Source organism: Sciurus vulgaris (assembly GCF_902686455.1).
Source record: "Sciurus vulgaris genome assembly, chromosome: 6".
Classification (NCBI taxonomy): domain Eukaryota; kingdom Metazoa; phylum Chordata; class Mammalia; order Rodentia; family Sciuridae; genus Sciurus; species Sciurus vulgaris.
In genome coordinates this window covers 42,750,360-42,765,163 of record NC_136466.1, presented here as the reverse complement: position 1 = coordinate 42,765,163, position 14,804 = coordinate 42,750,360, and the positions used below count along the sequence as shown (strand labels likewise).

The following is a 14,804-nucleotide window of genomic DNA, read 5'->3' as shown; positions in this document are numbered from 1 at the left end:
TTTCAAAATAAAAATAGAAAGGGGTTGGGGATGTAGCTCAGTGGTAGATTACCTAAGGTTCAATCCTTAGTATGGGAAACCAAACAAGCAAGCAAACGTATATGGAATAGATTTGAGAGTCCAGAAATAAACCCTTACATTTATGGTCAACTCATTTTCAACATGAGCACAAAGAAATTTCAATGGGGGAAAAGAATAATCTTTTCAATAAATAGTTCTGTAACAATTAGATATCCAAGAATGAAGTTGAGCCCTTATCATTTTTATTATTTTTAGAACTTTATAGTTATACATAGTAACTAGGTTTATCTTCACAAACTCATACATGCATGGAATTCGATTTCAGTTCATGATTGCCCACTTTCCCTCCTGTCCTCTCTCCCCTGCTAGATTTCCTTTCACTGGTCTATTTGTTTATATTTGATTGGTTCTTTTTCCTTCTGCCTAAAGGTGAAATTCCCTGTGGTATATTTATATATACACCTAACATGATTCTTTGTTTGTTTGTTTTTTGTTTTTTAGTACTGAGGATTGAACCCAGGGGCACTCAAACACTGAGCCACATCCCCAGTCCTCTTTTATATTTTATTTAGAGACAAGGCCTAGCTAAGTTGCGTAGGACCTTGCTAAGTTGCTGAGGCTGGCTTTGAACTCATGTCTTCTCCTGCCTCAGTCTCCTGAGCCACTGAGATTACAGGCGTGCACCACTGCACCTGGTTGTTAACATTTTTTTTTAAGAGTTCATTCTGCATTGCCTCCCCTTACCCATCCTTCCACTCTGCCTCTCAATCTCCTTCTTCTACATTACTGATCTTCCCTTTATCTTTGTGATATCTTGTCCTTCCCTCCCTCTTTCCTGTATCATATTTTAGCTTCCACATATGAGAGAAAACATTTGATCTCTGAATTTCTGAGTTTGGCTTATTTCACTTAGCATGATATTCTCCATTTTCATCCATTTACCAGAAAATGCCATAATTTCATTATTTTTATGGCTGAGTAGAACTCCATTGTACCCATATACCACAATTTCTTTCTTTCTTTTCTTTTTGGTACTGAAGATTGAATTCAGGGGTGCTCCACCACTGAGCCACATTCCCAGCCCTCTTTTGTTTTTTTATTTAGAGTCAGAGTCTCACTTAGTTGTTTAGTACCTTGCCCTTGCTGAGGCTGACTTTGAACTCTTGATCCTTCTGGGATTATAGGTGTGTACCACTGCACCCACTACAATTTCTTAATCCATTCATCTACTGAAGGGCACCTGGGTTGATTCCATAATTTAACTATTATGAATTGTGCTGTTATGAACACTGAGGTGGCTGTGTTGCTATAGTATGCCACTTTTAATCTTTTGGGAAAATACCAAGGAGTGGGATAGCTATGGGGCCCTTATGCTATATTAAAAACTAATTCAACATTGACTTCAATACAAGAGCTAAAATCATAAAATAATTAGAAAAAAACATGATAGTAAATCTACAGGAACTTGTATTAGGCAATAGTTTATTAAACATGACAAAGCATAAGTGACAAAAAATAAGTAAATTGAACTTCATAAAACACAAACCATGAGATAGAAGAAAATTTTTGCAAATTTACATCTGATAAGGGCCTAGTCTCCAGAATATGTAAAGAATTCTTAAAATTCAATAACAAAAGACAACCCAATTTAAAAATATGTTTGGCTGGGGGTGTTACTCAGTAGTAGACTGCTTACTTAGCATAAATGAGGTTTTGGGTTTGATCCCCAGTACCACACAAACGCATACACACACACACACATACACACACAAAAGCAAAGGATTTGAATAGATTTTTACGCAGAGAAGATATACAAATGACTAACAAACACAAGGAAAAATGTTTAACCCTCACAGTCTTTAGGGTAATGTAAATCAAAGCCATATGGGCTACAATAAAAAAGATGAATATAAGTGCAGAATGCAGACAAATTGAAATATTTAAAGATTACTGATGGGTATCTGAAAGGCAGCCATTTGGAAAACAATTTTGATAGTGCCTCAAAATGTTAAATTACCCTACTAATAAGCAGTTCCATCTCTAGGTACATAGTTAAGGGAATTGAAAACATACCTCCACATAAAAACTTGCTTACAAATTTTCATAGCAACAATATTCATAATAGAAAACGAGAACATCTGAAATATCCATCCACTGATGAATGGATAAACAAAATGTGGTTCACTGATACAATGGAATATTATTTGGCAATAAAAAGTCTGAATACATACTACAACATGGATGAACCTTAAAAATATCCTAAGTGAAAAAAGGCCAAACACAAAGAGCCACAATTGTTTTATTCTATTATATGATAATTTCAGAACAGGCAAATCCATGGAGGTACAAAGTAGATTAGTGATTGTCAGGGTTGGGGGAAGGTTGAAGAATGACTAATTAATGAATGTGGATTTCTTTTGGTGATAAAAATGTTCTAAACAAGATCTTGGTGATGGTTGTACAACTCTGTGTGTATATTAAAAACTCATAAATCGTATATGTTAAAAGGTCAATTTCATGATGTGTGAATTACATCTCAAGAAACTTTATAAAATATAACTTACAGAATGGCATGATACAAAGCTGTACTTGGGAGAAGAGGAGCTGCACTGGAGTATGAGAATGATTTGGAGTTGAGTCACAGCCTTAAGTTACAGTTACCAAAATGTAAGGGGGTGAGGCCTGAAAGATGGTGCTACAAGTGGGAGCAAGTGGAGGGAAGAAAGGGCTTCACAGCTAGAAAAGAGGATAAAGGGAGAGACCCCAGAATGACTCCAGTTATTTGTCTGGAAACAATGATTCCGTTTACAGACATTTTGTAAACCGCAATTAAAGTTGGGTTTTGGTGGAAAGTGACAAATTCAGTTTCAGACATGACTTGAGGATGATGGTGAGACTTAAGCCAAGTGTCTGGCAGTCACATAAAAAGACATTAACTGGGGGAAAAGCATTAAGTACAGTACAAGGAAGGATCATGGCAGGAGATGGCAATTGAAGAGCTCAGAAGGAAAAGTGTGAAGTCATGTGACAGTTGTGCAAAGCAGCTAAGGATCAAGAGAGGCAAGAGTCCTTTCCTCAGGCCCCAGAGTGTCCCTGTGGGGAACCCCTACCACAGCAGTCCATCCTCAGGCACTCTGTGGTCTCAAAGACTGGGAGGGTGGCTTTCCCTGGCCTTTTTCTCAGATCCTTCACCCCTCAGTTTGGTGAGTCCTTTGTCACTAGGTAGATGAGACATTGTGTTACACTAGTTATTTCTCCACCCCTTTTGAACAACTGCTATAACATATTCTGGCTAAAAGAGAGCAATGGAATGATGCTGTTTTAGCCCAAAGAGCTCCAGAAATAACAGTGGCAGGCATTTGGAATTCATTTAATTTAAGCATGTTCTCCAAATTTTACTACATCTATTTTTATGCATCTAATTTTTTTTGTTGTTTTCCTCTCCAGGAAATTAAACATATGCAGGTACTCCAATGAGGACTTAACACTTTCTTTTTTTAACTTCCTTGGATTTCCAAATCCCTAATCTCCACTGGTTAGTTTTCTTTCCCATAGAGCATCTGATATAGTTTAAAGAAATTTAAAGACAGATGAGCAAAGATTTTTGAAAGATACTCTGTCAATGAAGACGCAGATATAAAACTTTGGACTCCAAAATATCTTATCAGAGGCGGTTTTTGAAGCATCACATGAGGCTTGCACAAGACAGAAAATCTCAAATGGGAATTCCCCACTAATAAAAGCAGGGATGTGGGTGCTAAATGATTCTAGGGTATTAGAATGCCTGGGCCGGGTGGAGGCAGTCCATGAATGTAATTAATGAGACCAGGGGTTTTTCCTTTGCTTGAGTTACATTTGCAGTTGGGGAAAGTTGGATTTTTGTTTGTTTGTTCTGTGTGAGATTTAATCTGGAAATAGTTTGCAAGAACTGCTTTTCTTAGAAATTTTAAACAGGCTGACAAAATTATCTACTGTATTCCAGCTATTTCCCAGTAGAGTCATTGAGTCTAAAGCAGAGTGGGCAACTTCACAAACAATAAGATGAAAACCCAACCAGGATAGGACAGACTCATTCTGATGGTTTGGTAGCAATGAGGCTTAGGGCAACCTGCTTCTCAAAAGTTATCTCCATGTGCTCTCAACTTTCTCACTTCCTGGACATTATTTAATCTGCACTATTCTTCTACACATCTCCACCATAAAATGACATTGCTTCTTTCAAGGTCACCAGAAATCTCCAAAATCAGACACTTCTTCATTGGCAACCTCCTCAAACTTGTGTATTATGAAGATTTTCAAAAATATACAAGTAGGCAGAGGTTAGCATGAATTCCCAAATACCTTGTCACTCAGCTTTAATTGTTATCACTTCACTTATGCTAGTCAGTTTCATTAATAACCCCACCTATGATCCTGCCTCCTGTAGTATTTTGACATGAGTTCCGGGCATCATATCATTTCATCCTTAAATATTTTAACATATTTTTCTGAAAGAACTCGCTTCCTTTAAATGTAACCATAAGACCATTAACATATATTTAAAAATTAATAATTTATTAATAGCAAATATCCAAAAAGGTGTATTTTTGAATATAATTATCAATTTTTATAATTCATATTTTTTATAGTTTGTTAGATTCAGTATCCCAACAAGATCACATACTGTAAATGGCTGATAGGTCTTTGAGTCTCTTTTAATCCATAAAGTTCCCCTTCCTTTAATCTGTCACTTGCTCACTTGCTTTCTTCCCCTTTGTAATGTACTTGTTGAAAAAGTCAGAGTTTTGGTCCCCTAGAACCTAGCTTTTGTTAACTGCATCCCTGTAGAAAATATAACACTGCTTCATGTTAAAACTGCTAAGATGGCTTTATAGGTGGTATTGTTTTCTTCCATCAGACCTCATGTGTCTGGCTGTTCAACTTGCCGTAATGTTAGTAGCCATGATGCTCAGTACCTAAATGTATTAATTCATTAGAGGTTCTAAAATAGGAACATTCTATCAATTCTTCTGCATTTATTAGCAGCAGAAAAGGACTGTCTATGGTTTGCTTTTTAGATTATCTACTAGTAAAGTTTGTAAAGGAATTATTTATCTTTTAAAAATGTGAATTAAAGCTGGATATGGTGTTACACACCTGTAACCCCAGGGGCTTGGGAGGTTGAGGCAGGAGGATTGCAAGTTCAAAGCCAACCTCAGCAACTTAGAGAAGCACTAAGCAACTCAATAAGACCCTGTCTCTAAATAAAATATAAAAAGGACTGGGGATGCACTCAGCGGTCAGATATCCCTGGGTTCAATCCCTAGTATCAAAAAAATACATGCATAAATAAAATTAAAAAAATAAAAATGTAAATTGAATCATGTCTCTGCCCTGCTGAAGAATCTCCTGCAGCATCTCCATGAATAAAGTGCGCACGCAGTAGCTATCTACCCATTCCCTGTAGCATCTGCCTCCTCCAGCGATTGTTTTAATCATGCTCTATCTCACTATCTACATGTTCATTGAAATTGAAATTTAAGTTAAAATTTGTTTATTGAAATTTATTTATTTATTTTTTTTTTTAAATTGGGGAAAATTTATTTGCATAAATTAATATATTCATTTAATTAAAAAAAAACTAGTTATAAGGAAAAAATACATCAACTTTGCTTCAGAATTAGTCTCTTTCAAATTTGAATTCCAGAGAAAAAGTTTCAAATATAAAAGATTACAATATTCTATACTTAGCCAAACTAACATTTACATTTTTTTTTTATAGTTCTTTTTTTTTTTAATTTTTTTATTTTTATTTTTTTTATTGTAAACAAATGGGATACATGTTGTTTCTCTGTTTGTACATGGCACAAAGGCATACCATTTGTGTAATCATAAATTTACATAGAGTAATGTTGTTTGATTCATTCTGTTATTTTTTCCCTTCCCCCCACCCCTCCCACCCCTCTTTACCCTCTATACAGTCCTTCCTTCCTCCATACTTGCCCCCTCCCTAAACCTAACTCTAACCCTAACACTAACCCTTCCCTCCCCCCCATTATGTGTCATCCTCCACTTATTAGCGATATCATTCGTCCCTTGGCTTTTTGAGATTGGCTTATCTCACTTCGCATGATATTCTCCAATTTCATCCATTTGCCGGCAAATGCCATAATTTTATCATTCTTTATGGCTGAGTAATATTCCATTGTATATATATACCACAGTTTCTTTATCCACTCATCAATTGAAGGGCATCTAGGTTGGTTCCACAGTCTGGCTATTGTGAATTGAGCAGCTATGAACATTGATGTGGCTGTATCTCTGTAGTATGCTGATTTTAAGTCCTTTGGGTATAGGCCAAGGAGTGGGATAGCTGGGTCAAATAGAGGGTCCATTCCGAGTTTTCTAAGGAATCTCCACACTGCTTTCCAAAGTGGCTGCACTAATTTGCAGCCCCACCAGCAATGTAAGAGTGTACCTTTCTCCCCACATCCTCTCCAACACCTGTTGTTGCTCGTATTCTTGATAATCGCCATTCTAATTGGGGTGAGATGGAATCTTAGGGTAGTTTTGATTTGCATTTCTCTTATTACTAGAGATGTTGAACATTTTTCCATATGTTTGTTGATTGCCTGTAGATCTTCTTCTGTGAAGTGTCTATTCATTTCCTTAGCCCATTTGTTGATTGGGTTATTTGTATTCTTCGTGTAGAGTTTTTTGAGTTCTTTATAGATTCTGGAGATTAGCGCTCTATCTGAAGTATGATTGGCAAAGATATTCTCCCACTCTGTAGGCTCTTTCTTCGCATTGCTGATAGTTTCCTTGTTGCCCTAGGGTTTTTGCACTTGGTGTTCCACCTTGCCTAGTCCTGTGTCCCCACATTTTGCCTAGTTGGTTCCTTCTTGGCCTTTATTCTGAGGTGGCGTGGATTCACAGAGGGTTTCTCTGCCCACTCCACTGAAGGGAAGTGTTTCCCCATCATAGTTCCTAGTTCCTTCCTTTACAGCATCTCCCGCAGCTGTCACTCCCTTCTTCACCCATTTGGAAATCATTTCACCAAGCAGGCTCACTCTGTGAAAGCAGGGTGGTTTCTGTCCCATACACCATGCACCCCAGGATGCACATGGCACAATGTCTTGCATGCAGTGGTTGCTTTTTTCTTTCTGAGTGAACACCACAAACCTACTGACCCTATTATTACCCAAGTGAGAGCGATACAGGAAAGTGCTAGGGCACTGTAGGAGTCCTTCTGGATCTTTGTTGGGTTCTCTGAGACAAGGATGTAGATAACCCTGGACAAGGCTTTATGAATTCTTTGTGTTGCAGCACTGGAGCTGGTGATATCTGCAATTGGGCAGGCCACGGAGGCTGGCTGGAAGCTCTCCACCCACAACTCCGGCCTGCTGATTGAACACGAGGCCTCAGGAGTTAGATAGAGAGAGCATTTCTGGAGTCATGGGGTGGGAGTGTAAGCTGGGCTTATAGATTTAGGGCAGGAAATTCTGTTGAGGGTGTACTTTGAGGGCTCCTTAACTTTTACAACCTTCAAGAACTTCAAGGATTGGAATTTCCTGAGTCTCCACATGGTTCCAAAATCCCCCTTACCTCTCAAAATTCACTGTCTTCTTCAGGAAACCTTACCACCTTAGGAATTATCTCAAAGCATTCTCCTTTTACAATGTAAATACTTTGGGCATGATTGAGAAGATTATTTTTTTACCCTTGTGTGAATTAGCTTAACCAAACTGCTTGATTCCTAAAATCTGGGGTATTTACATTTTCTTTAGCTTAGGAGAGTCATGGAGAAAAGGGGCAATATTGGAGTCTGGGACTTTGCATGGGCTGGAAAAGGGCAGGCAGTCTTCAACACACTGTGAGGAGGAAAGGATGGCTTAGGAACCCCAGGAGCAGAGACAGAGAGACCAGGCCAGCCAATTTCCATAAAGCTGGACTTTGATTAACCTGATATTCACTACCAGTGGAGGATACAGACTCAGTCCCAGGACAGAATCTCTCCTGTGTAGGACTTCCACACTAGAGAGCTGCTGAGATGACAGCCATACATGGAGAGAGTGGATTGGCCTGACACTGGAAACACAAGACCAGTATGCCAACAGCATAAAATTGGTGCAGCCCTATCCAGTTATGCACATGGCAGCTTCCACTTATGGAAAAATGTTCCCAGGACTACTGCTGCCTCCTCCCATCCTAGAGACCAGATGGAAAGAGACTGACCTGTTAGGAACACAAGGTTGGGAAGGAGAGGAACCCAAGCCGAGCTGGAAAGCAGTTCTTCCTCCTTCTCCCAGAACTACTCCCTGAGCTTAATAAATCCTCCTCCTACCTCCTGTCTACACCTCTCACTAGGAGTTCAATCCCTGCTAAAGTAGAAAGAATAGGAGAAACTAGCCAGGTAAGGTGGTGTGTACCTATAATCCCTGCTATTCGGGAGAATGAGGCAGGAGGATCCCCCAAGTTCAAGGCTAGCCTGGGCAGCTAAAGTGAGACACATCTTGAAATAAAATAAAAAGAGCTGGAGTGTGACTCAGTGGCAGAATGCCCCTGGGTTATATCCCCAGTAAAACACCCCACACAAACACAGATTGGCAAAAGCTTCTAAGAGAGATCATGCTGTCATGGACACAATATGAAAGAATTTGTAGTCAAATACAGTAATACACTTGGTAAACTATGTGAGCTGTAGTCTTGAGACTTTTTTCTTTTTCTTTTTTGTGGTACTGAGGATTTAACTCAGGGGCATTCTGCCCTTTTTATATTTTATTTTGAGACAGAGTCTCACTAAATTGCTGAGACTGGCCTTGAATTTGCAATCCTCCTGCCTCAGCCTCCTGAATCACTGGGATTACAGGTGTGCACCACCACACCTGGCTTAAGATCTTTGACTTGTGCTGGAAATACTTGGAGCTTTATCATACTTTGATGTGTCAAGGTGTTCCTCACATTTCTAATGTTTACAGGATATTGACCCAGGTGCAATACTGTTTAATGCATTATCTTAGCTTTCTTGATAGCAGAGATCAAGACTAAGAGGTAGAAAAAAAAATAAGGCATTAAAATTATAGCAAAAACTATCTTCTTTTCATGGAATATGAGATTAAAAAAAAAAAAAAAGCCAAGTGTAGTGTGCATGCCTGTAATATTATTTAAGAGGCTGACAAGAGGGTTACTATTATAGAGACCAACCTCAATAATTTAGTGAGACCTTGTGTCAAAGTGAAAAAAGAGAGAGACACACACACAGAGAGAGAGAGAGAGAGAGAGAGAGAGAGAGAGAGAGAGAGAACCCCTGGGTTTTATCTTTAATACAGGAGGAAAAATCAGATTTCCCTTCAATACAACAAGCCCTACTTTTATGTATGTCTGGCTTCAGAGTGTCCCATCATCCTAAAACCTATGCTTGAACAATTTCAGGGATGGAATCACAACTACTTCATTCCCTTGCATTGACAGACATTGCTGAAGTCTTCCTTTACTAGAGTCAGAATCTCATGATAAATCGTCATTGGCCTTCATTTCCCCTGTACAACCATAAGAAGCTGGTGTGCTCTTCAAATAAATGTTACTAGTTACAGTGTCTAAAGTCTTCTCTTCCTCAGTCTACGAATTTGCCAGATCACTCAACTGTTCTGGTCTCCCAGGAAGGCGCAATAGAATTGCTTCTTCTTTAAAAGCTAATCTCATGGTTGTCTTTGGGTCCTTCCTTTTCTCCCTTTTTGGGAACTGTGCTCCACTCCCCATTCCTGTATCTACAGGGTAGAAACCAACCTACAAATATGCCTGTTTTACCCTCTACTCAATATTGCTCTCCTACTTCAAGAGACTGGTCAACCTCCTCACTTCCTTTCATCACTAAATTTACAGAAGAGTAGTGTGTGATCGCCACCCCCAGTTCCTCCTCATTCCCTGTGGTAATCTGCCTTGTATTGCCTCAGATTTACAAAGACATTCATGTCTTTGAAGTACTCTTTTACCAGTCTTCAGATCTCCCTCCACTCTGTAGCATGGACTATTGATGCTGCTGCTTCTGTCTTGATAACATCTTCCTTAGATTCCCAGAAGCATAGTACTCTGGATTATCTTCCTATTTCTCTAAATGTCCTTTCTTACCATTTCCTCTTTTATTCTCTTACTTCTCTATTAAAAACAAAACAAGGGCTGGGATTTTGTTTAGTGACTCAGTGGTAGAGCACTCAGGTCCTGGGTTCAGTGCCCTTTATCAAAAAAACCTAAACACCTCCCCAGATCCCCACTTCTTAAAATCGTGCACCCAGGTCACTTCTCTCAGTCCTCTATTCCTCAGCGACTTACTTATTGTTCTAGTAGGATGACCCCAAACTTTCATCTCTGTCCCAACCCCAACTTTTCCCTGTTGTTCCATTCTAAGCTTCTTTCTGAACATCTCCACTTGAACATCTAGATGCCACCTTAAACTCATGGTATCACAGACTCAGTTTCCTTCTAAGCACTTTTCTTCTCTGGAATCACTATTTTTGTTAAGGACATTATCCTAACCCTCATCAGCCAAATTCTAAATCTACAAGTTATTTTTGAGTCTTCTGTTTCCACCATAACTTCTGTCTATTCTCTTTCTACAGAATCTCTTACATTTGTCTTCTCCTGACCATTTCCATTGTCCCTACATAATTCAGGTCCCCACCACTTTATTTGTACTGGGGATTGAACTCAGGGGCACTCAACCACTGAGTCACATCCCCAACCCCTTTTTGTATTTTATTTAGAGACAGGGTCTTACTCAGTTGCTTAGGACCTTGCTAAGTTACTGAGGCTGGCTTTGAGCTTTCGATCTTCCTGCCTCAACTTCCTGAGCCACTGGGATTACAGCAATGTGCCACCTTGCCTAGCAATTCAGGTCCTTTTAACCTCTTGCTGGACTGTTGTAATAGTCCAATTGGCATGTCTGTTTCTTACTTTCAACTCACCACTTCTGTTGCTGGGTTGTGGTAAGGTTTCATCTTATTTGGGGGTTAGGTTCTGAAGTCATTGTTTATGAAGAAAATTCCATACTGACAACATAACCCTTGGAAATGCCTTATATTATCCACAAGTAGAATTCATAGATGTACTGTGTTACTGGGCATTGAACCAGAGGCACTCAGCCACTGAACTACATCCCCATTCCCCAGACCATTTTATTTTTTGTTTTCAGGGAGGATCTTATTAAGTTACTGAGTGTGGTTTTGAACTTGTGATCCTTCTACCTCATGCTCCTGAGCTTCTGGGATTATAGTTATGTGCTCCTGCATCCAGCAGACATTCAGCTTATCGAGTTCAACAATTTTTTTTTTTTTTTTTTTTTTTGGTTGGACACCAAGTGAAGTCATTCGCTTGGTTATAGGGACCATGTAGTATGAAAAATAATGTATCTTTAATTGAGCTTAGTGGTGGAGAGTTACTGGGTTCAATCCTCAGTACCAATTAAAAAATTATCTTTAAACACCATGATCACATTTAATACTAGCATATTTGAATTTAGGTTAATTATCAAGAGTATGATAAAAATCTGTTGGAATATCTAAAAGCACAGTTTTGATTCCCAGTGTTGCTGTGCTCAGAAACATTTAGTGGGTCTCCATTGCCTATTGAGAAGTTCCATTTCTTTAGTCTGGAACTCAAAACTATTCATGATCTCTTCTCACCCAGCTTCCATTCCAGAGTGGAATGCCTGCAATCCCTCTGCATGCTCTGCACATTCCAGTCTATACCCGTACTTTCACAATGGGACTGCTACCAGGAATACTTCCTCTTTACTCCGCATCTCCACTGGGCTCAGCCATTCTTTCAAGATCAACTCACAATGCTTCTGCTTTTGAGATTCCTTCCCAGTATTCTCTCCTGACCCTGCCTAGCCAAAAATCATATTTCCCTCCTCTCGACTGCAAGAGATCTTCCTTTATAACACTTTTGTGTCAAGTATCATTTTCTATCTAGAACTGTCATTTCTGTATTTCTGATCATATTTTATGAGACTATGTACACCTCAGCGGCAGTGACTGTGTGCTTGAGTCTTCTTCATATTTATATGGGTTCAGCATCCCTAATCTGAAAATCCAAAGCCTTCTGAAACCTGAAACTTTTTGAGCACCAACAGGATATTCAAAAACTTTTGGATTTTGGAGCATTTTGGATCTTGGATTTTGGAGCATTTGGATATGTGGATGCTCAACATGCAGAGTCTATGCAAATATCCCCAAATCCATAAAATTTTGAAATCTGGAGGTTTCTGGTCCCAAACATTTGAGCTAAAGGATAACCTGTACAACCATCTCCAGCTTCAAATACAGTCAGTTCTCAACAGGTTTTAATGAATAAGTAAATCAAATAACAAGACTCCAAGTCCCTCCCCATGCACAAGGTGCTCTAATTTCCCTAGAATTTGGAACTCAGAGCTCCAGAGAGCAGCAAACTCTTCCCTATCCCAGCAGGGCCTCCAGGCAATGAATGAACTCAACAGGAAGGTGGGGTGGGGAGTGGGGGGGATAAGAAGATATATGCAAATACTGCCCTCTTTGCTCCTTCTTAAAGAGCAAAATAAACATCCTATTCGATTTTTTAAAAATAGACCTTGGAAGTGAACAATACAATGGCTTTTTCATAGAAGGCTTCAGGAAATGCCAAGGTCTGTCATTGGGTCTGGAGACATTTTGTTCCTATTGTGTAGAAAGAGACTGATGAGGTTTCTTAAGCAATCCCGCAGACCTCCTGCTTTAAAGGATCAGACCATTTCCAGTGCATCTCAAATACAGTGGGGTTTTAACTTTGTGGAGATAAAATCTTCACCTCTCCCCTCTTCCCAACCCACTCCCCACAGACACAGGATGTTTTACCTCAGGGGAACTCAAAGTTGAAGGGGCGGAGTTTTTCTGACCCCAAGGGGTCGACTGGATGTAAGAATCCCTTGAAGCTTTTCTTACTCTTAAATTCTAGAAATAAATCTAGCTCTGCTCATATAAGTAGTACGATTTTTAAGGAAGGTCTGGGGGCTGGGGAGGATGGGAAACGTGAGCCTATCTTACATCTTTCAAGGGATGAGGTGTCTTTATATTCATTACGGACATGCAGAAAATGTACTCTGCCCTAGCGACAGAAAGTGGGAGTTTGACAGTGAATTGACACTATCAGTGTTGACTTTAGACTGATCAGGGAAAATGACTACCCCACACTCTTGTAAAATCTTAATGTACCGTGAGAAGTGCACATCGCTGCCTGATGTACAGTGTTCAGGTTTGTCTTGACCTTATTTAATCATGGAAAGTGGCTCCTATGAGGGAATTTTTTTTTTTTTTTTTTCCAATTTCCTGCTCGGTTACTCAGGTGGCTTTTCCTGTTTCTTCTCTCCCTTCTGGACCTGAGTCCTGTAATTACTATTGCAGAGAACTGGAAGGATGCCTGCTCTCCCTCCAAGCACGGTCTTCTCTGCTCGGCCTTCCCCCGCCCCCAACCCTTTTCTCTTTCTGACTCCGCCTTCTCCGCACAGCCCGTAGCCAGCAGCTAGACAGCTGTGTTCAATCAGAAACCACTTACAACTCCAGACGATTCAAAGGGGAAACTTCGGCGTGAAGTGCAGCTCCGCTCCGGCTCTCTCCAGCTTGCTTTCCTTCCCTGGAATCCGAGGCGCGGATCTTCCTCGCTCCGCCGCCCTGGTTCCTTCGAGAGCTTGCGGAGTCCTCCAGGGTGCTGGCGCCAGCTGTGAGGTGCCCTGCAGCTTGGTAATGGGGGTCGACGAGGCACCGTAGGAGTGGCGAGGCGGCGCTGAGGGTGGCATTGCCCCGGGACCTGGCGGTGGGCGCGCGCGGGCGGGTCCCCGCCGCTCCGCCGCTGCAGCAAGCTGCGAGCGCGCGACGGCACCGAGCCTCCTGCAGCAATGGCTCGTCGGTGAGACGCAAGCGGGACTGTGCCTTTTAGAACTGTCTGCATCCTTCCTGGGCTTCACGAACACTGTCCTGAGTGAAAATGGCTGTCTAGCCTAAGATGTGCCAAAAGGGATAAAGCAGTGGATATCCAGCCTGTTAAGCCACACTCATAAGCTCTGAGACCTGGAGGAGGCAGAGCCCGGCTCTGAAAAGTGCAGTCATGAATTCTGGAGTTGCCATGAAATATGGAAACGACTCCTCAGCCGAGCTGAGTGAGGTAAGGGACAGCTGAGGTCGGGAGCTCGGGTTTCTGGGGCGCTTGCTTTTCGACACCGTCCCCCTGATGAGTTCCCCCATCCCTGCATCCCACCCCACCGCTTGTGTTCCCAGTCTGGAGGCAGCGCAATTGAAGATTAATAGATTTTCTGGATCTTGTTTTAACTTGTAGTGCTACTCAGGAAATGACCTGAACTGGCTTGATGGTTCAGTCAGAAATGAGTGGCTTAAAAAAGAAACAAGCTCTCACCAAGCCGCCCAGCGCCTTTACTCTCCTTAAATCTGGGTCCCCGTCCCTTCACACTCGTTTCCCCCTACTTAATTCAAAATTTCGTTCCCTATTCAGAAAATACAAGGCGATCCCAGCTGAGTTTAAAGCCGGTGGTACCTAGTTTGGTGGGGTTGGGATGGGGGTACTGGGAAGCATTGGATTATTCACTCTCCCACTTGGCTTCCACGTGTGGCGCGTTTCATCAGGTTCAGGCAAGGTGGTCTCTCCCTGGGCGGAGATGAATGGCCTGCTCGGGGATGGGGGTGGGGTGGGGGAGGAAGCACATCAAAGCCGCTTAGAACTTTATTTCCTGCCCGGGTCTGAACTCTTGCGTCTCGGAGGCAAGCGCATTTGCAATTCCTGGG

The 14,804-nt window shown here is 41.0% G+C and overlaps 1 protein-coding gene across 3 annotated transcripts in view; it reads left to right on the top strand.

Annotated features, from left to right (window-relative positions):
* MCC (MCC regulator of WNT signaling pathway) overlaps window positions 1-14,804 on the top strand; it is a 511,343-nt gene that overhangs the window by 239,159 nt on the left and 257,380 nt on the right. Inside the window, exon 1 of one of the 3 annotated variants that reach the window (XM_079143881.1) lies at window positions 13,573-14,169. The exons of the other annotated variants lie outside the window; for them this stretch is intronic. Coding sequence (XP_079000007.1) covers window positions 14,113-14,169 — 57 coding nt within the window. The 5' untranslated portion in view covers window positions 13,573-14,112. Of the gene's footprint in view, window positions 1-13,572; window positions 14,170-14,804 lie in introns of those variants that run through there. 3 annotated transcript variants of the gene reach the window in all.